General features: G+C 38.5%; 1 protein-coding gene across 3 annotated transcripts; it reads right to left on the reverse strand.

The window, feature by feature from the left end:
• Positions 1-1,074: 1,074 nt before the first annotated feature.
• On the reverse strand, positions 1,075-27,200 carry LOC148013702 (uncharacterized). 3 transcript variants are annotated; one of them, XM_087668611.1, is made up of 14 exons: positions 26,018-27,200; positions 24,385-24,623; positions 23,234-23,909; positions 23,077-23,145; positions 21,302-23,000; positions 20,694-21,178; positions 20,480-20,602; positions 19,804-19,884; positions 19,623-19,676; positions 19,376-19,527; positions 19,219-19,282; positions 17,673-17,825; positions 17,423-17,570; positions 1,075-3,153 (listed from the first exon to the last, which is right to left on the reverse strand). In XM_087668611.1, exons 1-11 carry the CDS (start codon positions 26,159-26,161, stop codon positions 19,261-19,263), a joined length of 3,744 nt encoding a protein of 1,247 aa, XP_087524737.1. In that variant the 5' UTR covers positions 26,162-27,200; the 3' UTR covers positions 1,075-3,153; positions 17,423-17,570; positions 17,673-17,825; positions 19,219-19,260. The 3 variants fall into 3 exon arrangements, with proteins under 3 accessions (XP_087524737.1, XP_087524739.1, XP_087524738.1); XM_087668613.1 differs by having other exon boundaries at positions 24,385-24,620; positions 26,018-27,199; XM_087668612.1 differs by lacking the exon at positions 1,075-3,153 and adding an exon at positions 16,353-17,202.
• Between the last annotated feature and the right edge of the window lie 573 nt (positions 27,201-27,773).

The following is a 27,773-nucleotide window of genomic DNA, read 5'->3' on the forward strand; positions in this document are numbered from 1 at the left end:
CACACGTAATTCTACTCTCATCTTGCATGCTCTTGAAGTAATGCATGCCTACAATTGTAGTTAAATAATGGAATATCTCCTTTTGCACTTGACAATTAAAGATATTTCTAATTGACAATCACCTCAACTCAAAGACTTCAACTTTCTCAAAAATTCTCCTTCAACTTTACAAGCTCTAATTGTTCACGCCCACGATCATTCAATATTAATAGTCTAAGGTGTCATTCATAACCTCCTCATCTAACTCAATGATCCACCAACTAAGCTGATTGTAACATATTGGTAATGGTACAAAACTTATGTAAGATGACATTTAGGCCACTCAATGCTTTAACCTTTTCAACTTGACTTCCACTATGATAATATATTTATATTTATGCTCAAGGCTAAATGTGACAAGCTCATCCATGGAGAACTTGATAGTCTTTGTAATTATCTCAACGCCATTTGTTAAATTTTGTTAAATTGTATGAGTACTCACATGAGATAATGCAATTTGCAATTTATGATTATCATAGTGGATTGGCAATGACCAACTAAGATTATTTTAATCAAACCCTCTTTTTTTTGTTGATTACCCTCATAAGTATATAAACATAGCACAAGTCCAACAACAAGAATTCTAAAAATCCACTTTATTTACATGATTTTAGCAGACATAAGAGTAACACAAAGAGGGGATTTCAATAATTGAATAAAGAAATGGTGGATTTTATTAATGATAAATGTATAGATAAGGGTTCTTTAAATTAGACCTTGCACATGTGATAGTATTAAGAGACACTGACTATTGATTTATTTCAACTTATAGAGCTATTACTTTAAATATTCTCTTATATATAGCAAGCTATTTCTAGAGTCTTACTAGTATAAAGGGAATGTATAAAAACTTGTTTGAGAAAGCCAAGAGGAGTTCTCTTACAATTTCATGATGGTTGGTCTCAATTTTGTGGTTTCTCTTCTATCTCATGTGTGTACAAGTATCTTTAGGCGAACAATTATGTTGGCTTCTCAAATGCCATGTTACATCTTTAAACTCCCACTTCTCTAAAGCAGAGACTCTACATTATTTTGACATATCAACATAGTTTCACAAATATTCTCCAAAGTCCCAACATGAATCTTGCAATTAAGTGACTTTGGATTGTGTAATATTCATTTACATAAGAAAGTGTCCACCAAATTGGTGAAGAGCACCCATGTCAAAGTTTATGTGTATACTTGAAAAACAAAGTTTAAAGATATTGTCTACTATCTATCACATTTTTCCATTAGATAAGTCCGCTAGGAGAGAATAATGTGCTAGCATCCTACTCATATAAGCCTTCATCTCATGTGGTCTCCTCAATTGAAAACAAGTGGCACACGTAATTTTACTCTCATCTTGCATGTTCTTGAAGTAATCCATGACTACAATAGGTTTGTAGCTCACTATTGAAGATCATAATTCCTCTAGGTGAGAATAATGTGCTAGCATCCTACTCATATAAGCCTTCATCTCGTGTGGTCTCCTCAATTGAAAACAAGTGGCACACGTAATTTTGCTCTCATCTTGCATGTTCTTGAAGTAATCCATGACTACAATAGGTTTGTAGCTCACTATTGAAGATCATAGTTCCTTGATGAAAATACTATACTTTATGGCACTAATTCTTAGACCAACTCTGACATCCTAGCTTATCTATCAAAGTTTATGAATCCACTTGCTACCCTTTCTTTAATGTGCATATTTTTCTCATCTTGTTACTATGCTCAAAGTCTAAAAGTATAGAAGTATATTTGATATTCATCCAAATTCTCATGTGAAGAAAGTATTTATATTGTGACATGGCACAATTACACTTTTCTCTTGAGTACTTTACCAATAACCTTTAATAGATCCTACAATGCTATATAGTACTAAGCTTATTGCATCTATATTTATTCTCTGAATGTAAAATTTAAGCAATTCCAACTATAAAAATATCACTTGCTCCATTAAATATGCATAGCTAAATTGTGTGGTCATAAACTCTTAAAAGTACAAATTATTTATGCCTAGATCAATTCTCACAAATATTACAAGTGTTATGTACCTAAAATGATGCTCCTCTATGTAGGCTACTATAAACAATATAGAATCTTAAATGATTTTGAGATTGTGGTAAAAGTAGTATGTTAAATATGATCCCCCCTAAAAATCAAGGTATGTTCATATCAATGCTTATATTTAATTTATCATTCATATACTTGACATAGTAAACCCAACTCTTATGCCTTGATACAAATATGTCATAATTGTGCATAGTATATCAAGGTATGTTCCATATATTTAGTGCTTCTTTCCGAAAAAGATGCTTACACTCCAACAAACAATATTATTCCTATGTTTCTTCTCTCACGGCTTTACATGTCTTAGTAACTCCCAACAAGGAATAGAAACTAAGACTTACGCTAATATTGAAAAGCACCACTTAGGTTGTCCAAGAAGTGCATAAAGCTCAAACTTTGAGGAAGACTAAAATATACTTTGAATGCTTTAAGATGACAATAGCACACCACTATGCTTTCCTTATTTACAACTCAAAAGTTGAAAATTTTGAACCTTGAGCAATAGCTTATGTAAAGGATATATGCACATTTTCAAGATCCTAAAGAGCTAATAAAGTATGGGCATTCCTAGGATGAAAAAGTAAATGTAATGCATGTACCAATGAAATAAACTTGGCTGCAATAAAGAAATTGGAAATGAAGACAACATAGACATTAAAGGATCGAAAAAGGTGAAATCAAGCACCCGTACCTTGGCAACAATTTAATGATATTTGATGTCCTCTCATGCATTTTGATGTAGACTTGCTCCAAAGAGAAGATTAAACTCCCCTAACTTTAAACTCTAGAATCTTTTGGTCAAGTTGATGAAGATCAAGATCATCCATTGTTGCTCCAAGCCTTCACTTTCGACTTCATACAGTGGCAACAGAACGAGTCCAAAAAGCATTGATTTATGACATTTAGAAGGCCTTCAATATGTAGCACAATTTTGAAACTCTAAGAATTCAAAATGGAATCCCCTGCTTTTAAAGGCATTTTTGCCCCAACATTGAAGATAATTCTATATTTTGCCTTTTCCATGAGGGGAGGTGCAAGCAATTCCCTTAATCTTCGTATAATCTGCATAAATCCAAGTTGTAAAGTTGGTCATGGCCAAATGAAATCTCTCAATTTGTTGATACTCACAATGATAAATGGCACTAGATCAAGGACCTAAAGCATATTATGGATAGCCAAAAATGACTTGCCCATACATCACATAAATCTTAAAATAGCATATCAACCAAACCACCACTAATGAGATGATCAAGGAAAGACATCTCCAAACTTTAAAGGAACTTCATTACTAAGACAAAAATTAATGAGTCTCACAAATAATATCCTAGCATGAAGGACTCAAAGCCTTCTAAATGGCGATTTTAATTGGTTTTGGCCTTGCTACCCTCCCATCTAAAGTTGCATAATAATTACCTCTTTGAAAATAATTCAAATGTCATCTATGGAGCTCTTTTGAATTGTCGTCACAACCACAATCCATGAGGTGTTGTGTCCACATCTTTAATCTTTAATTTATATTATAGATAGAGTGTAATCAGCCCCTTGCAAAGAGTATAAAAGGCATGTATGCCATACCCATTAAGTTAAGTCTTGGATTTATCTTCTTTATGACTTAGCTTTAAACAACATTCTAAGTTCAGATATTCCAAGCGAATTTACTCATGGAACAATTTGAAACCATTTTATTATACAAAATATGTTACACATACAACCTTGTCTCATTAATTGTAACTATGACATCATACAAGTCGAAATTGATCACCCAAGTATGATATTGGTACCACTATATTTTATATGTTATCTTAAAGAGTTCAAGAGACTCACATTGTCTACACATATTTAACACATGCAAAAAGCCATCCACAATGCTTTGAAAACAAAGCCTAAGAGTCATACGATAACACATGCCTCAATGTAAGTGAAGAGAGATTGATCATGGGACATCCTGGAATTTCAACCTAAAAAATAGATTGATCAAGACCGGTACTAAGTCATCACCCCTATACTCGTAATACTCACCTAATCATCATAGTCTTTATGTAGCTAATAATAAGAAATGTATTGATATAAAAGTAAAACCAAACCATCATGCACATAAAACTTCATACATAAAACTTAGTCAACCTATACTGTAAGGTCTAAGTGGATCTCATACTGCAAGATTGAGTCAACCTATACTATACGATCTAAGAGTAGATAGACCACTACAAGACGTTAATCTACCTCTTTTTGTCACTCTAATAAGGAAGATATTCTAATGCACTAAGCATGCCCAAATAATCCAACCACCTCCTTACCAAATGCATTGATGTTATCACCAACTCACACAAGCTTCATCTATTCCACAGTTGAGAAAAAAATAGCGTGTATAAGATTGATATTTCAAGCATCCATTCTATATCAAAACAATGATTTCTACTTGGTTTGGACACATCTCACATAATCTCTCATGGTCATATAATTCTTTAAAGTTATATGATGAGAAAACTTTGAACCTCAAAACAAGGTATGCAACACATGCCTTTGCATGATAGACATTTAATAACTTTCATTTTTCAATTCTTGTACCTTGAACTTTATAAAATTAAGATATCATTAAGACACCCTTCTATGGAAAAATCAATCTTAAATCTAGAATTTGCACAGTTTTGTAGAACCATGTCATTTATAACTTCTAGAATATGGCACAATTTTAAGATTTGTGAACTCCTAATGACAAATAAACATGTGAGGCCTAAATAAAGAGCGGAAGAGAAGGATGGACCAACCTAAGCCCATAAGGGAGGGAAAAATAGGCATCATAAAATAAAAGTTCCATGAATATGATCCAAGGCTTTACGAGCTTTAGAATAGGTTCTCTCCCCTTCATATAGTGGAGTACACATTATAGAGTACTCATGAGGCATAATCATAAGCACACGAAACATTAGCTTTTCTTACCTTTCATACCAAGAACCACAGAACCTATAACAATATGAGAAAACGCTATTTGACATCTACTTGATATAGATATAAGAAACATTGTGCTTGCTTTTATTGATAACATAGTAGAGTTGAGTAAACAATTCGAAACATTTACTCACATCATCCACTATTCTTTGATTCTAACAAAGACTTCAAAAACACTCCTATAGGACACAGGCCCATGCATTCTATTCTTATTGACCTCACAAGAGTAACACTAGTGAATATTTAGACAAAACAACACATCCATCAAAGATTATGCATCTTCTTCATTGCTCATGTGTATTGAGTAGAAGAACATTGCTCTACTATCATTATATGTAAAACAACCATTGAGAGACTCAAATTAGCTCAAAAAGAACATTTTCTTTTTTATTAGAAATATTGTTGCAAAGCCAAATGTAATGGCTATTTGCAATATATTCAAAGTCAAGTGAAGAAGAATTCCTAAGTAGATACAACTAGGCTAAAGTGGCACTAAGCAAGAGGCAAAAGAGTATATCATACGCAACACCACCAACAAGCACTCTCATTCATTAATAATAAGCATGTTTGAGATTACTATCGAACATGCTAGAAATAAGTGTGAAACACCTTCAAACATGTTTAACAAACCTCTTAGCAAAGAGGTTCAAAGATCAACTTTGCTTCAGGGGGTATGTGCACACATATGCAAGTATGCACCATGCTCTATTTGGAGGCCTCCATTGAAGCGGCATGGCACACATTGCAACATTGCTTATGCCTATTTTGCTCCTATGCTACACACATGACGATGGCATGTCATCTTGCCATTTCTTGCCAAGTAGTTAGACATCTAGGGGTTTTGCTTCCAAGATGAGGATGACCATGATATTATAAAAGATACAAGTATACATGGGTCTTCGGAAGAATGGCTTGGGTTGATACAATTCAACCACAGCATTCTATTTCTTACACTTGATTGGGTTTCAGTTTATCTAGCATACTAGAGATACTTTAAACTTGGATTCAATACCTAGGAATTATGGCCATAATGGTCACATGTAAGGTTGCTTATCGCACCATATGGCTTCTACGGCATGGCAGGTGTTGTAATCCATGATGTGGCTACTCCATGACTTAAGGCTATTTATACAACTTCAATGAACAACGATACATGGCACAACCATAGTGTAGGATGTAGCCTTGAGAAGTCTCGTTTCTCAACTTGTAGCAAAGTGGCTTTTTGATCCATTATGTGGCTTGTAAGCTTTGCCGCTCATATATGGACATATACACCTAAGAGCTCTCTCTCTCTCTCTCTCTCTCTCTCTCTCTCTCTCTCTCAAAGCACTTTTTATTATGATGATCGTTCATTATCCCAACTATGTCCAAGGAAAAGGGACTTCATCACAAAGTCTTCTCGAGAGAAATGTAAGGGGTGTGAATTATGGATGTCTTTGCTTATAGAGAAAGTGTCTAACAGCAAAGAGAGCACTTTCCATATCATCAACCGCATCGTAATAATATCTAATGGCAAATTTCGACATATTGCAAGCTTTGGCAAGTTCTCGGACTATTAAGATTTCTTCGAAAACTGCACTGTGATGTACGCTTTCCTTACACATGAAATTACCTAGAAATGGTGGTCTACCAAGCCATCGAATTTGAGATAGTACTCTCTTTGAACCTTGTATCAATGAGTTGAATCTAGACAGCCTAAAATTTCATGTATGACTTAGTTCTTGTATTCACACACACGCTCCTTTTTCTTTGTGAAACCACTATTCCAGCATATCATAAATACACAAAGGGGATAGGCTTCATGGCAAAGTAAATTCCAAAAATTTAGAAACAATGGTAAAACACACCCAAAAGAGAAGTTTCAACGTCACCATGCTGACAGCTATCATATATAGATTGCTATAATGAGTGCCGAAAGCAACTACAGGGCTGAACTGACTGAATTCCCAGATACGTGTGATTTCTTTGATCCAACTTGTCTAGAGAGCCCAAGATCTGACCCAAGTGAAGAATTTGGTTATATAAGATAGCTGAGACAAGAATCTACCAAATAACCAAAAGAATTTGCCAAATGTGTATGCAAGAAATCAGGCATGCAATTGTTGAGAAAGTTTTAGTTTTCAGTTGGTAATAAACAAAGGTGGGTGGATGGTCTCCGAAACACATTAGCATCCCAATCAAGGAGATGAGGCAATGCTACATTTCACCAATTTTGCCCCGCCAACAAAACTTTTACCATACACCTCCAAAGCAAATGCCTTTATTTTAAAGACAACTTATATTTTTCAACTTTGCTAGGATTCAACTTTCACCATTTTGATTTCTTATCTAAGTGCCACCAAAGCGCATTATCATGCTTGTCTATCCAAGGTGGATTCAATATATGCCTATAAACTTTAATTCATGTGATTGCTTGCGTGTAACAAGGGGGCACATTGCTTTCGAGTTTCATATCCCTAAGCTTGTCAATTCCATGAAGAAGAAGGATGGACTGGAAGTTTTGCAACAAAGTCCTTATTTTCGTCTAAATAGGCCAACTATGGATGCAAAGACAATCTATGACATGTGGCCCATGTAGACATGCCTATGTCACTTACCTGAACACATTTACAAAGATGAGGTCAGCAAGATTGTGACCAAAATTAGATCATTTTCCATTACTCTCAATCAGATTTTAGGCGTAAAACAGCAACCAACCAGTTTTTAGGCCATCAAATTCAATTGGCAATGCTATCCAGCGAACTAAAACTATTTTGCGATTTTAAGTTACAAAATAACCTATCATCTCTCACTATACAATCCAGCCTAGTTTGCAGAACTCACTCAGAATCACAACCCAAGTTTTCAGCCTTTAGTCTCTCACCTATCTTCCTCTTCCATGCAAAATTGTTTGAATACTGTGAGTAGTAACCAGTACTTCCATGCATCGTGTTTAGTATACTAGATTTCTATCTCTAGAAATTTGCATTGCAGTTTTCCCTTGACCACTCGCAGGAAGTGCAAACATCTCCAAACAACTTCAGATTTTGCTGAAACAGCTGTTTCCTGGAGATGACACAGCAGCTTTCTACATTTTCCATTAGCATCACTTGAAAAATTATCATTTTTGATAAAAATATATGTTTTCCAGTCTAGACAATCTTAGATTGCTGCACTAGTAGAAGCCCAAGCAGCCCAAGTTCAGCTATTGCCATTGAGGCATGCTTTCCAGTATGAAACGCCAATGTTTCAACCACTGAAGATATCTAAGAAATTCATGTTTTTAGGAGTAGTCAGTTTCCAGACCTGCATTCTGCAGACCAGCAGTGTGCATCAGCCCCGAAATTGTATTTTTATGTTTTAAGCAGCTGCAGCAATAGAGAATGGCTTCTAAAGACTCTTTTCCCCCTCCCTACCCAGTTAAATGTACCACGGTAGCATTGGCTATTCTCTTAGAGGACAGGCACAGGCTCCAGAGTAGCCATCTTGGGCACACATGGTTGGATCAGCAGACCCTGAATTAGCACATTTTCGATACTCGACTGTCACAGGGACATGATTTATATTGATCCTCTGATGGCAGGTCCAAGAAATTGTACAAGTTGTCCTAGACATATGTTGTTCCATCAGCAGATGAATAGGATCTTTTCGCAGCATAGTTCCTTTGTGGGGACAATCTTCAATGGCCTTACTGTTTATTCAAACAGTAAGATGGAGCATCAGAAGCATTTGGCTATGGTCTTTAAGAAGTTACTCAAGCATCAGTTGGCCACTGATGGCAAGAAGAGAGCTTTCTTGGAGGTAATTCACTTCTTGTGGAAACGATGGCATAAGGATGGACTTAGCCACCATGGAGGCCACTCACAGTTCAACAGCTTTGCAAAATCTGCATGATGTGCACAGTTTCCTGGGCTTATGTTCCTATTACGAGAGGTTCATCCACCACTTTGCAGAGATTGCCTCTCTTCTTCAAGCTCTAGGACAGAAGAGAGTGCCATTTAGATACAAAAGAGATTGCAGCCTTCAATCAGCTGAAGAAAAAGCCTACTTGAGATCTGGTTTTGATCCTACTTGACCTCAAAAACCTTTTATAGTACTTTGTAATGCATGTGGAAACAACATTGGAGCATCTTCTGCAAGATGATCACATGGTGGTCTATGAGAGTAGATTTTTGCAAGGTGCTGAGAAGAATTTGCAGGTTTATGAGAGAGAGTATTGGTTATCGTTGCATGCTTTCTGTGCAGAAGCACAACCTGCTAGGTGTTGATTTTGTGATTCAAACCAATGAGATACTTTCTCGCTCAAACAAATTTGTTTGAGAAGCGTATAAGATGGGCCAACTTGTTCTCCATGTTGGACTTTCAGATTGTGCATGTGGATGGAGAGAAGAATGTTGGGTCTAATGCTTTATCCAAGAAACCTAAACCTACAACTATGTTTATTTCTTATCATCGGGAATTGGATGAGATGAAGACAGCATGTGCAAGACGAAGACTTCGCAAGATTTATGATTAGTTGATTGCCCGTAACCACCATAAGTACTATACTCTCAAGGATGGCCTTTTTATGATGCACGGTCACCCATGTGTGACAAAACCATTGAGGTCAAAACCGATAATTGCCATGCTCCACTATATACAAAGCATCATGTTATTGATGCAAAGGGTGAGAGCAATGGAGTTTTTCTTTTATTGGCCAGCTTTGACATGTGACAACTTGTGAAAAGTCATTAATGGTGAGGGGACAAAGCCCTCTCTTTTCAAAGAGGCCCATGTAAAGTTATCTTCTGCATAAGTTTATCTTTCTATGGATACCATTTTGGATTGGGGACAGCCAAACACGAGCATTTTCAGTCTTGATCCATTTAATGGGGCCTAAGGTTTCTCCAATCATCTCTACTTGTGAGACAACAAGATGTGTAAGAGTGGTAATCTTCTAAAGACTTGTTCATCATCAAAGCCAGCTTTATCCCCTCAGTTACAATTCCAATGAGACAAAGCAATCCTTCCTCACATGCATCAAGGTTATTCATAAAAATGATGACTCTTGCCTTTGCCTTGACCAAGTAGCAACTTTGTTCCTTGGTTCTTTCTAAGTTTCCTCACGAGTATGATGTTATAGCCAAGGCCTTGCAGGTTCAAGTATCCTCCAAGTCACTTTGTTGTGATGCCTTGACTCCTATGGTCTACTCTCCTTGAGGAGGAATTTATTCTTCGACAATGGCAGATTTCCCACCTTGGTGTTGGTGACATTGTATCAAGTTTTGTTACTAGGTCTACCAAAAACAAGAAGAAGAGGTCTCAAGGTTATTCTTGTGGAAAGCATGGCCATCTTTCTACAAGTTGTAAAAAGAATGCTACCTCTTCCAAAAGAGAGGACCCACGTGGAGGAGGAGGGTGCTTCCAATACTTCATCAAATTCATCTTCCTCAAGCTCCTTATTTGATGCTGATGCAACATCTATAGGGCCCAAGACTCCCTTCTAGCATTCAAGATTCTACTTCTACATGCTTTCAGCCAAAGAGGGCATGAGTGGGGGTGCCGAGAGGGCATCTCAATACCATTGTCATAGCGAGAGAGTGCCTTTCCTTGTTGGCTCCTCTAATAAGGATTCTTCTTTGGATTTTATCATTTAGGACTTGGTGGTGGCCAAGTTCCATTATCTACATCTGGCTGTACCACAAACGCTTCTGCACAAACCATGCTTTTATCATGGCACTCTAGGTAAGATAATCAGACCCTTTACACTTATCATCAATTGGACAATAGGAGAAGTGCCATTGTGGAGGATAGAAGAGAAGATGAAATAAAGAAGAGATGTAGAGAGAGAGTATGGCCAAAACATAGCCCAAACAATGCTTGTCAAGAGTTCATACACAATGTAAGAGACAACTAATCACAAAATGACTGTTGTAGACGAAGAAAATCTGATCAAATAGAGGACAAACAAACCATACACAGCCAACAAATGGATAAACGAAGAAATTGCAGCCAGCAAATACAGGGATCAGCCTGAAAGTACTGGTGCCCAGGCTACAAAGGATCAGAAACGTGTTAATGCAGACAGCTGAAGCAAAAACAGAGAGTTTTAAGGCATTAAATGCTTACATACAGCAGGTAGAACAGTCACCCAAGCTGGCTGAAGGTGCAGACAGATGAACACAGGTACAGTTCATGAAAACACAAACACTCAGACCTATTAAACAGCCCACAAAAGGCATGGCAGCCCCCCCGCCCTTCCTCCTCCTCTCTCTCTCTCAGCTTGCACAAGGCTGGAATGACCCTCTCTCTCTCTCTCTCTCTCAGCTAGTAATTGTATTAACTACAAAAAAAAAGTACAAGATTACCAAATGCAAGATGCTCGATGCCATCATGTAGAAAAAGATAGAAAGTCACAGTAATTGAATAGAGGAGATTGTCATATGCCAAGGTACCAAATCCTCGCGAGGGAGGAGATCAATATACTGAATAAGATCTAACTACCAATGCAGGTGACCCTTGATTCTGGCAGTATGTTCTTGAACACATCAAAGACAAAAGCATTTGAAGTAACCCAATTATGCCAGCAACCCTCTCTCTCTCTCTCTCTCAAAAGCGTTTTTCCCACTTGCATAGGCAAGTTTTGCCAAGTGCTTGCCTTCTAATCCCATTTTTCAACATTATCCATCTTATTAAATTAATCTTCAGAATATTAATTTTGAAAATTAATTCAATACTTATTTTAGTGAACAAAAAAATAATTGCAATAGCCAATAATTAAATTGGCTATGCTAATTTGTCTCCCAAGTACTCATGAGTAATTATTAGCCCTTAGAACCACATTAATTAATTAATTAATGCCTAGTCTCTAGTGTCACTATTGACATTAATGGCCAATAATTCGGTCTAGGCCAAAATCTCACACCAGCTACCACCTAGTACTTGTCAAGTACAACTTATTGCAACTTTTGCATTTGACACTCACTAAAATCTCAGGGTGCTTGGCCCGTCATTGTGAAATAACTAACTTGCACATCACATGTGCATCTCACATTTACACATTAAATTAACAATTAATCAAATGCTAAACAAAGCATCAAAATTTTACGTCCTCATGACAAGGGTATATACAGCAATAACATCACACTCCTTGAATTATTGATCTCTCTTTTCATGTGTTGTTCAATACAATCTTCCTTTCAATTTCCTTGCCTATCTTGGCACCGAACATTTTTATCACAATACTAATATTTGTCCTAGCCTACCTATTCCTTTGTAGCTACCTTTTGTACTTCAGCCTTTCTCTCGGCTTAGGAATTTTAAACATGGCAATGTGACTATCCAACAATGAAAGTTTAATGGGTATTCCCTCTTTTGCAAAAGTTTACATGTATCAATTTTGTTACATGGCAAACTAAAACACAACTTTTGCTAAGAAGAGAGAACTTATGGGAGATGGTATCATGAGGAGGAGGATATCCCGACATCAAATAAGTGAAGGAGAAGCTATGGAAGAAGAAGAATCAAAAAGTAATTTTCATCATCGGACTTTATATAGGCGACAATCTCACTCCCCAAATGGATATGATCAAATAAGCGAAGTATCCTTAATACAAAAATCATAAACTCAAAAGTATTTTTGAAACCTCAATTTCTATACATTACATCTGGATAAAAGTACAAAGTACAAAAGATTAAACCAACGATGTTTAGAAGTAGTGTGTCACCTCAGCCATTTTTGAAGATATGGCTGCATTACTTCTCATACATTGATGAAAGTTATGTGGGTACTAATAACATTGTATGTTCATTTTCCTTGGCAAAGGACTCTAGTATGAGAATAGAGACCACATATCAACATGTGAGTATAGCAAGAATGCATAACAAAGATTACTTTTCTTAAGTTATGCCTTGGGAACTTTCCTTTGATCCTCATATTGGCCTTAAAATACTAATCCTAAAATATGGCATTCTAAAAATATGACAGCTTTTAATATTTTTAGTGCTTATTTTAAAAGCCTCAGATTGGCCTTAAAATACTAATCCTAAAATATGACATTCGAAAAATAGTAACTTCTCTGTTATGGTAATGCTTACTAAATTTGGTTGTTTCTATTTTTGACAATTCTTAATCCAAAAAAGAAGGCCATAGAGAAGAAAGAAGTGTCAAGACACTTGTCACACAAGCTTTCAAGTGTCTCACCACTTGTCACATCTTGTGATATGTTGCTAGACAATTGTCTCATGCTACTCCACTTTCCCTTTTTGCACTAACTCTCCCCTTTCTCCTATAGAAAGAACTCATTTCCTCTCATTCTATATCAATTTTCTTTGAGGTAAATTTATGTACAGTAGCTAAAGATAGCCCAAAGTTAGTTCCATCCATCTCCATCATCATACTCCACTCCATCACCATCAAATACCTCCCTCTTCTTTTGCTGTTATCTTACAACATAGCAGATCTGTAAATTCATTACAGCATCTCCTTCTCAAGCTCTTCTTCCATTACAAAATCAAGAAGTAATCCATATCAATGTATCGTTGATCCACCATGCAAAAGGGCTATTTTTCTCTCAATCTGACTCTGAATTTGTAAAGAAATTAGTTCTCTTATTCCACATCAAGTGTATGTATGTACGTGTTGCATGTACTTCTTTCACATGATCTTGTGAGAGTGTGAGTTGCTTCTCCTCACTCTCAGATGATTGATTATTGTAGTTGAGCTCATCCCTAAGGGACTCAAATTGAGTAGAAATACCTTCATCCCACACATTGGGGGGGGGGGGGGAGGTTTGCCACCTTCAACCTCAACTTATCTTCATTTCTTTATGTATATATGGTTGTAATTTTCTAAATAATTGTCACATTCAGCTTCAAGTATTCGTTTTTTCTATTTTTTCAAAAGGTTAAGACTTGGGAGATAAGCAAGTATTATAATTGCAAGCCTACTAAGTTATTCAAGACATTTACACATTCAGTGGCAAACTTTTTGTCCATGTTCTTGAGGGGACCTTTTTTTTCTAGCTTCCGATATAGACCAGCATTTAGAGACGCTTGCTAAATCTGGGTGGCACCATATGATTTTTTTTTCCCTTTATGAGAGACCTTGTCCTCAAGATAACCTGCAATACAGTGGTTAAATGACAATGTAGTGGTTGTGGATCATTGTGAGTAACCATCCTTAATCAGCTATTTCTTACACTAAAACAAGACTTTCTAAACGTCAAAGCCAATTGCACAATCCCTCATACCAGAATCATTGTGATAACTCGAACATGCAACACTATGTTGACATGGGTCTACTATTGAATAGGGCAATGCACACATTCCTACTCTATCCTATCGCCCAACAAACTCTAGAGAATATATCGTGTCTACAGCCAACCAGCACCTAAAAATTGTGAAATTCCCAACAAGAAGCCCTTACCTACCTATTCTTTTGAGTGAAACTAGTTTTCTCTTTACTCAAAAGCTAGTTTTCTGTTTTCGTCTTGTACCTTGAACCCTTGGCTTCTAAAGTGTAAATTTTGGAATCTTCTATTTTTGTACTTCATCTTGAGATTACCCCATTTGAGTCTCCCAAAGTACAAGCCAAAACATTTAAATCCATAAAAGATTTCTTAGTATTGGACAACCAGCTTAGTCTCTATCACTTCTCAAAATGTGAAGTGCTGACTCAACCATGATGAAGGCTAATACTAGTATCAAAATGGTTTTGAGATGCATCTACAAGTCAACGTAAGTAGGTTTGACAATACTAATCAAAGTAACTCTATATGCATTACATCCTTAGAAATCCAAGATGGATGCCCCAAGCATTGGCCACAAACTTGGGTCACTTCATGACTAGTGTGAATGCATTGCAGGCTAGGGCAATTAAGGAGTCTCATAAATATGAGTTTAAAGTTAAGGGCTCATTTGTGCCACATCCTGTGTGATCACCACACTTGGACTCTTAAGTCTCTAGGCACATAGGAAATTGTGTCCATACACTGGCATGGTGTGAATAGTGGTATGGAACACCAACCCTTATGGCATGAGCATGGCCCGATAATGCTACAACTGCCCAAGCTCAAGAGCTTGCACCATGGTTGTAAGGTGAGTCTAATGTCCATCCCTCTATATACGAGTATAGCTAATCTATTGTCTTGTATGATGGTTGGATTTGGGCAAGCATTGCATCAATTCAAAGTAACAACCTATTCTTCAACACATGATACAATGGCATGCACAAAAGGGCCCTTGATTTATTTATAGAACTCCTTAACCAACCTAGCCTCAAGAGGTGTTTATACCTAGTCACTAAAGTGACTCAAGGCTGTGACCAATGCCCAACCTAGATGTCTAAGGATGTAACAATGTGTATGTGTGTGCATGCAAGCCCGTGCACAAACCCCATTCCAAAAAGAGGACACCCACAAGGAGGAGGCCTGCAAAACAGGAACAAAAAAACCTAAAGAAATATGATTGAAAGAACAATTAAGAAATTGTTAACATATGATACAAGTTCTTTGAGGTGAGACAAACGCTTTAAGAAATGCCCAAAAGTCGACCAAACATCCTTTGAAAATTGAAATAGAATATAGCTAGAGTCATTGTCGCCAAAGGTTGTGAAGCATAAGTAAATGTGAATTAAAGCTCCAAAAAGTCTCAAGAAGCGTCATGAGCTGTAAAGTAAATGTAAATACAAGTTTCCAATAGTCGTACACACTACCCTTAACTAGACAAGACAAAGACCATGTGGTGTTTGTCTAGTTATATTGAAAATAGTTACTATAGAGAGAGAGGCTTTCATCAACACGATGGGTAATAGTTTTACTTGATCCCTGTTAAGTCAACTAACTCCATTGTACTCAAGTCATTCCCACTAATTTTTCATGATCTCTCTGAGGTTGTCCTATGATCTCTATTTCAATCTAATGTTAACTTAATTAATCACATTTGACGATCTTTCATGTGGCTTAATCCTAGTCATTCTCTTACTACATAAATTAGTTTAACAGCTAGATTGCACTCTTAAGCGTGTCCAAGTCTCTTTAATAGCTTAGGTACATTGCCTTACATTAATCTAACTTGGGTAAACAATCCCTCTATTTAATGTAAAACATCCTTAACTTCACATGGAACTTTCTATGTTCTTGTAAAAAAATTTGTGATCTTACTGTGGTAGCCACTTATGGCCACATTCAACACCTATAACTATGGTGGAACTAGAAGTACCTTTAGACAGACCTTAAGGTGAAGATGTTACATAGCAATTTTTTATGGGAGACTCAAGTACATATTGATATACATATAGTTACTGAAATTAAGAAGCCTTCGAATCTCTTTGTCATTTGTATTTAGCCTATCTACCATGAGACTCCAAACGTGATAGACGCTTCCACAAAGGCATTATTATTTCATTCCTGAACTGCTAATCACTACGCTCATACAGTCAGTGCAAAGAGAAACCTTGTGGTAGGCCAAAACAGTACTGCATTTTTTTCTTCACATCCTTCAAGTCAGGGACATAGATATTCAAGCCACAAAGCAATAGTCCGCAAGAGTAAACAATGTCAATGTCCTCTCCAGCTCAAGGAGAAGTCCAAAAAGCCCAAAAGAAATCGACCTAGTTACTGCCAGCCATGAACAAACTGCATCCACCTTCCAATGCACAAAGGACACAATCAAAGTCCAATAACTTCTACTTATAAAGAACTCCGAGGAGCAGCATCTTCACAATGCTCAGATTATCGCACTTTTCCACAGGTCTGCATGCTGGCAGTTTCATTGACCTCTTAAATCTATTGGACATGCCAGTTTCTTTGTATGAGGTGCCACAGCTTGTGATATGCATCTTAGCTTTTTGTGGATAATGTGGCCAGCAAAAGCAGCATACAAAGTTCAAGAGTCTTGCAGAGACAGCAACAACTCATGATGCACAGGAGCCTGCATCTGGACGGTGGTTCCAATATCCATAGCAAGATGCAAGCAGTACAGTATAGTAGCTAAGCCAAAAAATGTTGCAAAGGCAACCGAAAAGCTAGGCAGAACAATGGCAAATAAACACAAGGGCAGAGCAGCCCAGGTGGTGGAAGTCATACCAATCAGGAAAATGTCCATAATGATTTTTTATCTCCTCCATCAAGAATCAGTTTGTTTACCTCCCCATGACACTCATTGCCTTTAAGATTCAAGCATCATTCGTGATGAAGAGAGAGACTGCTATCAAGAAGGTGTTGACAGCAATAAGTCAAAAACCAAGACTACTTTGAATGTATTTATACAGGTGTCCAGATAATTTCTATACACTTACAGTTAGCCTCTTTAGATCAAATCTACACTAAGTAAGGAGTACAACTTTCTGTATTCTAGATGGTATATACAAACAGTATGTGCATTACTGCAGGGAAGGTCAAGGTTGCAGCTCAGAATATAATACCTGAGCCATAAGGAAATATTCCTTGAAAGCTGTAGGACTGACGCCTGAGTGAAATGTGCCATAGAATATATCTTCAATCAAACAGAAAAGTTCTCATATCTCATGTGAAATGTTGTCATTTTCATGAGCAGTAAATGGCAGCCTTAATCTGCAAACACAGTTGAGGTAAATTCAAGTAAGTACAAAGAGAACAAAAGAGCTGAAAATCTGTACAAGCCAGTTCATTGTGCATAATGTTTGATAGACTCACTTGTTCAAAACCATTTCGTACAAAGGTTTCAGATTACGAGGACTTTGAGATCAGCTATCAAAATGCAGGTTCCAAATACCTCAACCATGAGCAATATAGACAAGGTGTCAAGAAAAGCGCATTGCCAACGCCTTTAAGCAAGGTAAATTCAACCTATTGCAACAGAAAAAAGAGTTAAAATTCAGCTACTTCCTCAACATATCTTACATTAGCCTTATAATGAAGAACATAGCACTTTCTGATTGAATTTTCCTTGGGAAATTCTACATTTAAAAGATTGAGAACAACCTAACTGTTCTTGATCAAGTAAACATTTACATGCATGTCAAGTCCTGCTCAAGTGCTAGAAGGTATAGCTTAATGTAATTGCTACAGAAAATTTGGCTGCAGATGAAAACACATTTGAAGAGGCATCGATAACAAATCAAGCTGTGAAACAACTGCACAAGTATGTGCCATGAATTGTCAAGTGAATCTTGGTAGTTTTTATGAGCAATGCATGTTCTGCCTATTAAATGTACATTGAGGGCACATGCCCTTAAATTTATCCTCTAGACAGAGAACATCCCTGAGATTTGAAATAGCTTCATCCTAAAAACAAGAAACGATCCCTCCAACACACAAACAGTTGGGCAGTGAATGTTTTGATCATCCTTTGTTAAATCCACTCCACCATGGAGGCATTCATACACAGCTCTACCATAACTTTTGGCAGGTAGTCCCAGCTTGGCCTGAATCATACATCCTGACAAGGACTGACCACAGTTTATTCAATTTGTCCCTTTCAACATGGATATTATGAGGCGGATTGAGGGAGTCTTTACCACAACTTTGTCCCACCCAAAAGGCCCCGGCCCCCATGGCTAACCTACACATGCAGTAGGTGCCTATCTTCCTTGCAAGGGCTCTCCCACTTAATACCCTTTATATAAAGGCTCCCCCAAGCTCTTACACATTAGCCATTCTTTTGTGTATTCTTCTATTAGTACTCACTCTTGGCTAGGCTCTTATCTTGGTGCCTTCTACTTGTGTGAGCACTACTTGGTGCCTCATTTTGGAAATTCATAGTCCAGTCACTTTACTGTTTTCTTAGTTTCTGTCATAACGGACTTTATTGTCTTGACACTAACTTTGTGTACAATACTGTGATCTACTTTTTGGAACATCTTGTGATGCTGTATTTGTCACTCTTTCGCAGCCAACCTCTTCCTGCCATACTTCCATCACTTTGATTGAGAATCGAATTACACCAAACAGAAACCACACAGATTTACATCCCAAAAACTTGAAATTAAGGTGTCACCATCAAAAAATAAAAATTGATTAATAGCTTGCTTTTTTGTTGACCACTATCCAACATCCTATCTTCCATAAGATGTTATAGTTACATTAAAGTGCCCCCAGCAAAAATAAAAGGATTCAGAGACTGCTTTTACTTAGAGCACTATCCAACATCCTATCTTCCATAAGATGTTATGTTTACATATAACAGCAAACTTCTGAGCAGCTCTGAGGTTAAAATCTTCATGTATAGTCATGGGCCTACCCGCAAAGATGACAAGTCACTTTTCCAGATCAAACTTCAGCATCAATTTAAAGATCCTCGACACCTGTGCATACAATGTGGAGAGAAATTATGGAAATTCACCCAAAAAAAAAAGAGTTCACCATGTAAAGCAGCATTAATGCAAAGCACCACTTACTTTATAGAACCGCACTTGCAAGGTATTTTATGCTCCTCGTGGGGAAACTTGTAGTCATATGTAAGCTCCTCTCCAACTTGAATCTGCCTCTTAGCATATAGAAATATTTTCTTGGAGCCTTCCAGAGTGATGATTTTAGCACAACAGTTGGGCTGTTCAAAAATAAAGTGCATATATGTAAGTAATCTATCAAATAAATTCATAAGGATGCAACTTAATGCTTTATCTTGAGTATCAGCAATCTTACGTCACAGGAATGATTGATGAATCTTGCAAGGCCACCACGTTTAGTTGCATCTACCTGCACATTGAAAGTTCTACATCAAACCACATCACACTAAGCAAAAGTAAATCTGGAAACACAGGTGGAGAAAACCCTGAGGCAAAGGCTACTTTCAGGACTGAATAGATCCTCTACAAGCACTAACCACGGTTTCACTGTCAACTCGAAATAGATAACTGCTACCAATGCCCATCTTCTCATACTGCATCTCCCTGAGATCTGCTATCTGCAACCATGAAAATAATGCCAAAAGAAGGGGAAAACATCAGTGGCACGTCATGCTGGTAATAAGTCCACAAAGACTAGCTTTTAAAGTGCATTTCAATCAGCTTATCCGTAACTTTATAAATTTGAAACAGAAGCAACTAAGATTGCAACCTACAATAAACATAAGACTTGGGGGGGAATCATAATCACGAGTGTTTCCTGGATCATGTCTCTGTGAAACTGAACCTTTTCACTAGTTTTCTTGTGACACATTGCACAGTCCGCTTGTAGGAAAGGTAATACAATCAGATAGTACTGAGGATTAAATTATTCTCTCTCTCCTTCTGTGACCATTTTCTTTCCTGAAATGATACTGATTGTGTAAGGCCTAAATTGATTTAAAATAGCTTCCTGGGTGACATAGAAAACAAGCTCCTGGAAGAAGGGGTGAATTCAGTTGAAAAAGGCTTACTGCACGGCAACAAGGGCAAACCCTTTGAAGTATTTTGCAGTCCACTACATAAGTACAACTCTAATCAGCGCACACAACATTTTATTGAACAACATACAAGAGCATTTTGTTTCACAACCAAATCAGCTAATATTCTGATTACCTTTGCCCTCACAAGCTCGCCCACATACTCAATAACAAAATCGCCAGCCTCAATGTGCTCCAGGGCAAAGACACCCCAATTATGTATTTTACTCCTCTCAAACCTCAGCTTTTTCTTGCGGGCCTGCAAAGACGATAAATGCAACAATTAAGTGTCCTGTGAATTTGAAAGTGTAAGATAAATCAACAAATGGGAATACACTGTGTGACTAGACCTTTGATGTTGTAAGCTTCATTATGTCAGAGCCTTCCACAGCAGATGCCAATTTCCGGAACTGTGCACGGTTTGTTCGAGCTGTTTGCAAGCTGCTCTGAGCACCAAGCAAACTTGCATGCAAGTCCCTGTTTCGATTAAATTGAACCAGCTGAGTTCCTCCACTCTCTGGAACGTGGATTTTGGGACTTGAGTAAAAAGTCCGGGCCCACTTGTGCCACACCCACCCATCAATAGAAGTTCGGGCACAGCCATTATAGCCATGTTCTAGCAAGTTTATGGCCTGTTTTGTGCTGCCAGAGTCTGCTGCAGACTTGCCTCTTGCAACCTTCCTCTTCTTTCTGGGAGGAAATTTTCTCACCTTTTGGTGTTCAGGTTTTGATGTTATATGCATCAGTTCATTCAATGACTTCACGTGTCCTCTTTTCCTCTCAGATCCCACAAAAAATGGCTCTGATTCCCAAGGAAAGTCTTCAAGTTCAATATCTATAAACATTAAAAAAAGTTAGCAAGTACTCATGGGGTCTAAACAAGGATATTTTATTAAGTCTCAAAGGGGATCATAGTCGTAACCTATGACTTTTCAACAGAGAGCAAGCAGCTTTATACCTTTTTCATCAATCCTATCTGGCATCCCACATATTTTGTCGAAATCAATGTCATCATATAGTTCATCTATCAATTCCTGTGCTTCCATAGATGATTCTGGCTTTTCACAAATCTGCTCTAAAACTGGCTTGCTTGCATTCGAGCAACTTCCAGATATTTCACCTACCAACTCCTGTGCTTCCAGAGCTGATTCAAGCATTGGCATACTTGAATTTGAACAACTTCCAGATGGCTGAGGTCTCCTTGTCAAAGAATCAGCATCATCCAATGAGTCCCTCTCAAGCCTCTCTAGATTAACAAGTAACTCATGAGCCTTTCTAAGATAAGGTAGAACTCTTTCCTGGCATGCATTCAAGCTGCCATTATGTCCACTCTCCACTGCTGATGAATCCAATGTTGTTGTTTGTCCCTTGCTAAACTCACAAGAACGCCTCTGCTCAATTTCACTTTCAGACATGATACGTTTGAGTCCCTTATTGGAAGAGATTGTACTGTTGAAAGAACTACAAGATGTTGTCAAAACTGTGTTGCCAGAGTCTGCAACTCCCACTTTGGTAGGGCCGGAATAAACTCCAGAAATTGAAGTATCCGCCTTTGTGAAATCCAGTGATCTGGAACTGTGTGGGGGCTTAAGCCCTGTTTTTCGTCGCAAGGATACACCTGAACTATTCTGGTCCCTATTTGAGCATTGAATGGTAGCAGTGTATGAATCTAAAAAAGAAAAGTCTGAACATTCTTCTTGTGTGAGTTTTCTCTCCTCCTGATCTCCTATATGTCTAACTGTTGATAAACTCAATTTTTGAGACTCGCTTTTCATGCTCAGCCAGCATCCCAGTTTCTCGCTGATAAAAGCACCAATCATACTCTTGGAATAGTTCCTTAAAATTGCTGCATGCAGTTCTTTGTGAACCAATGCTAAGGAATCAGATGCACATTGCTGGATCTGCTGACCATTACAAACACTTACCGACGAAGATCCTGAATTTCTAACAGGCTTGTTTGGTTGCATGCTTATTGGCATTCTATTATCACGCATAGCTTCAATTTTGTGACTCAAGAAATCTTTGTGAGACATTCCTTTATGTGCGTCAATATCTTCCATGCCAGGAGGTGGAGGTTCAGGAGAACCCACAGACCAGCTTTCAATAGGAAGGCAGGACTGCAAAGACCCAACCATAGTTGTATTCCAGACTTTTGATTCCAGACCAATGGGTTTCTGGCAAGTTACAAATCCATTGACAGGATAAATCGTGGTGGCTGTTTCCTGTGGGCTATTTGAAGCAACCAGCCAGTCAACCCCCACCATTGGTTTGCCTATTGGCTGTCCTGTAAAGATTGTGGATGGAGGATCTGGACCAGGGAGACCGCACCTGGAAGGATGTTGGCAAAAACTTCCACCTTTATTTGAGTTCTTCAGAGAAAAATGGTTTATCTTTCGTGAAGGTTGAGTTTCAGCCACTACCCTACCAGCAGCTGCAGCCTCAAAACCAGGTGGAATTGCAACTTCAGGTTCTTCCAGATCTAGCGTATTAAGCTCTGCAGACTTTGCAGAGCACTGTGTTCCCGTTGAGATTGTGGACACTTGAGAAGCATTACTCACTACTGCCACTGGAGACTGACTTAAGGAGGAGGCAAACCCAGGTGGACGTTCCAAATCACCAGAACTGTCGCCTACTTTGTTCAGAGGTTCCTTTGAAACCTGCAGTTAAACCTGCCAGTCAGAGTTCAAGACCAAATGCTGATTGAAAAACAGATCTTGAAGCAATCAATAATACCTGCAGCTGCTCATTATCAAAACAGTGAGATATAGGAAAATCACTTCTAGCAGCATCTGCAACTTGGACCTGGCCACCAAGCATCCATTAATTAGCTAAAAACTTATCAAGAGAAACCCATAGATAGCCTGTAATCTTTCATGGCAACAGCATATACCTGAGTCAAATCTTGCTGCGAATAATTCAAATTACTTAAAGAAGGGAGTTTCTTAGCTGCAACGTCTTGTTTTGGAAAAGATGAACTAGTGCAAGAGACTTCTGTATGTCCAGGAGGGATTTCAGTAACCTTATCCTCCTTAGACACGAGTGAAAGTATTTGTTTGCCCATGATAGGCTCTCTTCCTAATGAAGTTTGACCGGATGCTCCAGAAGACATCTGCACTGGATCTTTCTGTGAGCAAGAACCTTGCATATTTGTACAAGGCTTAACCTGAAAAGATGGTCCTCCTAATTTTACATTGGGCTCCCCTTCTTTGTGGTTAATCTTATTGCAGCATTGCCACACCTCAAACAGATCTTTCAAAGGTACAGGTTTGAACAGCTTTCCCTGGTTAACTTGATGTATAGGAAGATCCTCAGGAAGGAATCCAATTCGTAACCCATCAATAAGTTGTTGAAGTGAATATGGACCACTCATCTTAGCATGTTCATTTAGATACATCCAGCTTAGCTCTTCAAGCATCATTTTTGGCTTTCTCTGCCTATTATCAGAGCACATTTCCGGCTGTCCAGACCCTGATGAGTTTGGAACATTGTTATGGTTCCATGGTCGATGCGGCTTAAGCTTCTTAACACATGGTTTCAAAGTTGCTTCCAAAGGTCTCTCCCTTGACCTACAGTTTAGCACAGAGAATAAAGTTGCTATACTTGAGTTGGAAAAAGAGAATTTGACAACAAATTACACAAAAATTTAAACCAAACACAACCAAAAGGTCCTTAGTCAGAAGCCTAACGATCTAAATAGTGAGACTCTTAGTGTACACAATTCCTCAACTCATCACACATGACTTCAAAGGCTAATCCTGTGGATCAACCCACAAAACAAAAAGCCTGCTACTCTGAACTAAAGGTTTTAGCATCCCCACTCAAATCATGGAAATGCCTTTTGTTGATTATTAGTTAATTAACTGCCGAAAAACAAATAAGCTACATGTCTACAATTTTCTCCTTGAGATAAAACAACACAAAAGAGAGTGCAGCACCAACCCTGCTCAAGAGCAATGGTAGCAGCAATGACGTAGCAATGAAATAACCTGAACTTGAATTTTAAAGACAATGTAGACACCATTGAGCATGTTTGATATTTACCTCCTAACATGTGAGAAATTACTCTGAATGCCAGTTCCATTAGGAATCATGGCTGTAGTAGATTTCAACTGGCTGAACCTTTTGTGGTTATGTTGCAGATCAGAATCTAAAAGCCTGGGCCTTTTTTGTATATCTGCAGTAGCAATCTGATTTGTGAATGTTGCAGCCATTCCAGCTGATTGTTGTTGATCTTGGTGGGTCTCTGATGCAGGAAAACATCTTTTTCTTCCAACAGCCTGCTGAAGAAGGTATACCATAATTGTTAGAAGCCAACCCTCCGATACCTGAGATATTGTTTAATGAAATCCGCAAATTTTGGAACTAGTTTTGTTGTGTATTTCTTCAGATTCTGATTTTTTTAATGATAAGCAGCAATTCCCATGTATGTATGCTTCAGAAGGAAGGATGCATCTATTCTTGGATAAATGCGTGTTGATTTTGCAGGGAGTGTAAACTCTAGGAGATCTACCATAAGTTTTGCCTTCACTTTCATAGGTGGTGCAGTCTCTTGGTCTCTCAATTGTAGCCATGTACAACTTTATCAAGCACTGAGGTTGACTATGTTGCACCTATTGAGGCTTGCAATGCAGCTATATGTCTTATTCGCTTACTAAGAGACTTGGGTATTGCAGAAGAAGTGCCTACATTGCACTATGATCATCAGAGTACCATTTATTTTCCCTGAGAAATGCTGCTATTTTAGACAGCTTGACTACTCAGGTCTGAACATCATAAGTTGACAACCAATTCAAAACAATCGACCCAGCAGGGATGTATACTTAAAACGACAACATAGCGGTGCAACAGACACAGACCTTCAGGGGGTGGTACCTATCAGCAGGCCTCATTGCATAAAGACTTATACAACCTCAGCAGTACACAGACTTATAAAGCCTGAGTGGTGTACATGCCCAGACTGCCTTTTTAATTTTTCCATAAATTACCTAAACAGATATGATGAGAAAAAGTGTTAAATTGGAATTTTTTGGCCAAGGTCAGAGAGCTCTCATCTTCTGCAGATTATTAGGAAAAAGGTTCTCAACTTCACCGACAACTCTATGCACAGAGCTGAATCGTTCAAAGCAATGGCCAACCTAAATTTGTATAATATCACTCCCTAAATTACCCAAAAAGTGGGAAGTATCTAAGATGCCTCTGTTGGCTGCATCCTGAAATCACTTCCCAGGTGTGACAACCTGCAAATAATAGGTCCTGGGGATTGTCGCAAGCCAAAAGTCGAGGAGCTTGATGCACCTGAGCACATGCAAGACCTGATTTTCACATTCAAGAAAGAACACCTTTTACAGGTTGTACTTGAGATTAGTATGCACACAGCAAGTCAAAAATGGAGGACCTAGGTGCACCTGAGCGAACATTAGACCTGTATTGATATTCACAAAAGAACACATTAAACAGGTTGTACTTGAGTTAATACTAAGCTCAAAATAAGAAACATAGCAGTACTAAGGAGGAGGAAAATGGGTCATCTTGCAACTGCAAGCATCGATATACTTTGCAATAAGATATCCCTTGCACAAACTTATCAAAAGGAAATAAACGAATGTTGAAAGACTTATTTGCTCAACTTTTAAAATTGGCAACAGAGAGTCAAATTCGCATTGCCAGTTATTACCTCTTGCTGTGCGAAGGTTGGTTGAAGAGGCAGCATTGTGGGCTGAGCCTGAAATGCAGAAGTGTGAGCTTGTGCAACAGCCGGCTGGTTCTGCAACAGGGTAGGCAATGCAACATCACCATTATAGCTTCCGACTGGTACCATGTCGTGAAGTGCCCCAGAGGCCTTTCTTCTCTAAAACAATCCTCTGAGAGAGGTCACAGGACTCTCTTTTTCCTTCTGTTCAAATGCTATGAACCCCAAAATCAATTGTCAACAGATCATAAAGCACCAATGCAAATCAAGCCACCACCAGGTAACAACGTCATTCACAATGTGAAAAGCCCACTTAGAGATTCTCCTTGTGGCTGATGCAAGGACGTTTGCACAGATCCTCAAAAGCTAGTCTTCCAGTAATATATAGTCGGTATTTCGGAACCTATTCCGACGATAATGAGTGATGATTTTTAAATTGCTTCCTCTGTCTCCTCCTTCTGATGAGGTGGGGACACTTACAATCCGGACTCTGTCTCTGACCATTTACAGACACCGGTAGATGCAGATGGATGAAAGGAAGGCCCCAATTATCCCTCCCAGACCACGCAAGGGCACCGGATCTTTGCAGCCCGCGTTTATCTTGCTACAAGGTTAAGCCAAACAAGTCGATTTTTCCTCGCAATAATAGAGCCCCCAATTCGCAATCCCCCAGACAAGAAGGCCAGCCTTTTTCTTATCTCAGGAATACCTTTGATCGCCCTACTCTGAAACCCCTTGCCTGATCTTCGTTGCAAGGGGCCATGAAAGGCAGATCGTGTTCTGCTACACCCAACCAACCAAGAATGAGCCGGATGGGCTAGCAAGCGAGCGGAAGTCCGATGCCCCGGGTGAGATTTATGCCTCAGAGACGGCGTGAATTTTTGTGGACAGGTTCACAGCAGAAGATAACTGACAGGAGATGAGAGGAAAAGGGGATCAAATTGTTTATGTCTGTGCATGTTTGGGGGCCGAGAGAGAGAGAGAGAGAAAGAGATGTATATATCTACTTTTCTTCTTCTTTCCGCTGCTGCTGCTGCTGCTTCTTCCTCTCCTTCCTCTGCTTCTTCTTCCTGCTGGTAGTCTATGTACACAGGAAGAAGATTCGGAGCAGGAGAAAGACGAAGCAACACAATTGGTCGCGGAAAGGTGCCGGCTCCGGTTATTTAACCACTGCCCAATCATTTAACAAACGATGTGAATAATTGCACCAAAAAACATTTTTTGGTCTCTTCTGCGCGCAACACGCTTTATAAAGACCCACACACCATAGTATCTCAAGAACAGGGTAGCCCCACCCGATCCTTAGCAGCAGAGACATGCCTCAAGCCTTCAAGGCAGGCAGCATTTGATGCCATTGCAGCCTTAATATAATATTTTGTAGAAAAACAAGAGAAGCACAGTAAGTGGACTCATGAGGCTTCGGATTGGTCCTGTTTCCATGATGGTAGTGTTTCTTGTCTTGTCACTTGTGTACAAGCAGCTAGCATGGCCCCGACAACGCCCACTACCACACTTCACAGTGTCACACGGTGCACATCATTGCGAAGCTCACGAGGCTTCACCTCGCTTGCATTGCATTTTTTTTTTTCAGTATGAATTTTTTTTAAAAGCATATCGTGGGCACAAAGACATAAATCTCAAGCTTCAATATTACCAAAGAAAAGAAGGCCAAGCACCCCATCATTCAACACAACTGAAAGTACTCTTTGTATTAGCAGTTTGCACACTCAATACATTGTAC

Source organism: Lygodium microphyllum, chromosome 26, assembly GCF_053477565.2.
Source record: "Lygodium microphyllum isolate KBCC chromosome 26, Lygodium_microphyllum_v1.1.10, whole genome shotgun sequence".
Classification (NCBI taxonomy): Eukaryota; Viridiplantae; Streptophyta; class Polypodiopsida; order Schizaeales; family Lygodiaceae; genus Lygodium; species Lygodium microphyllum.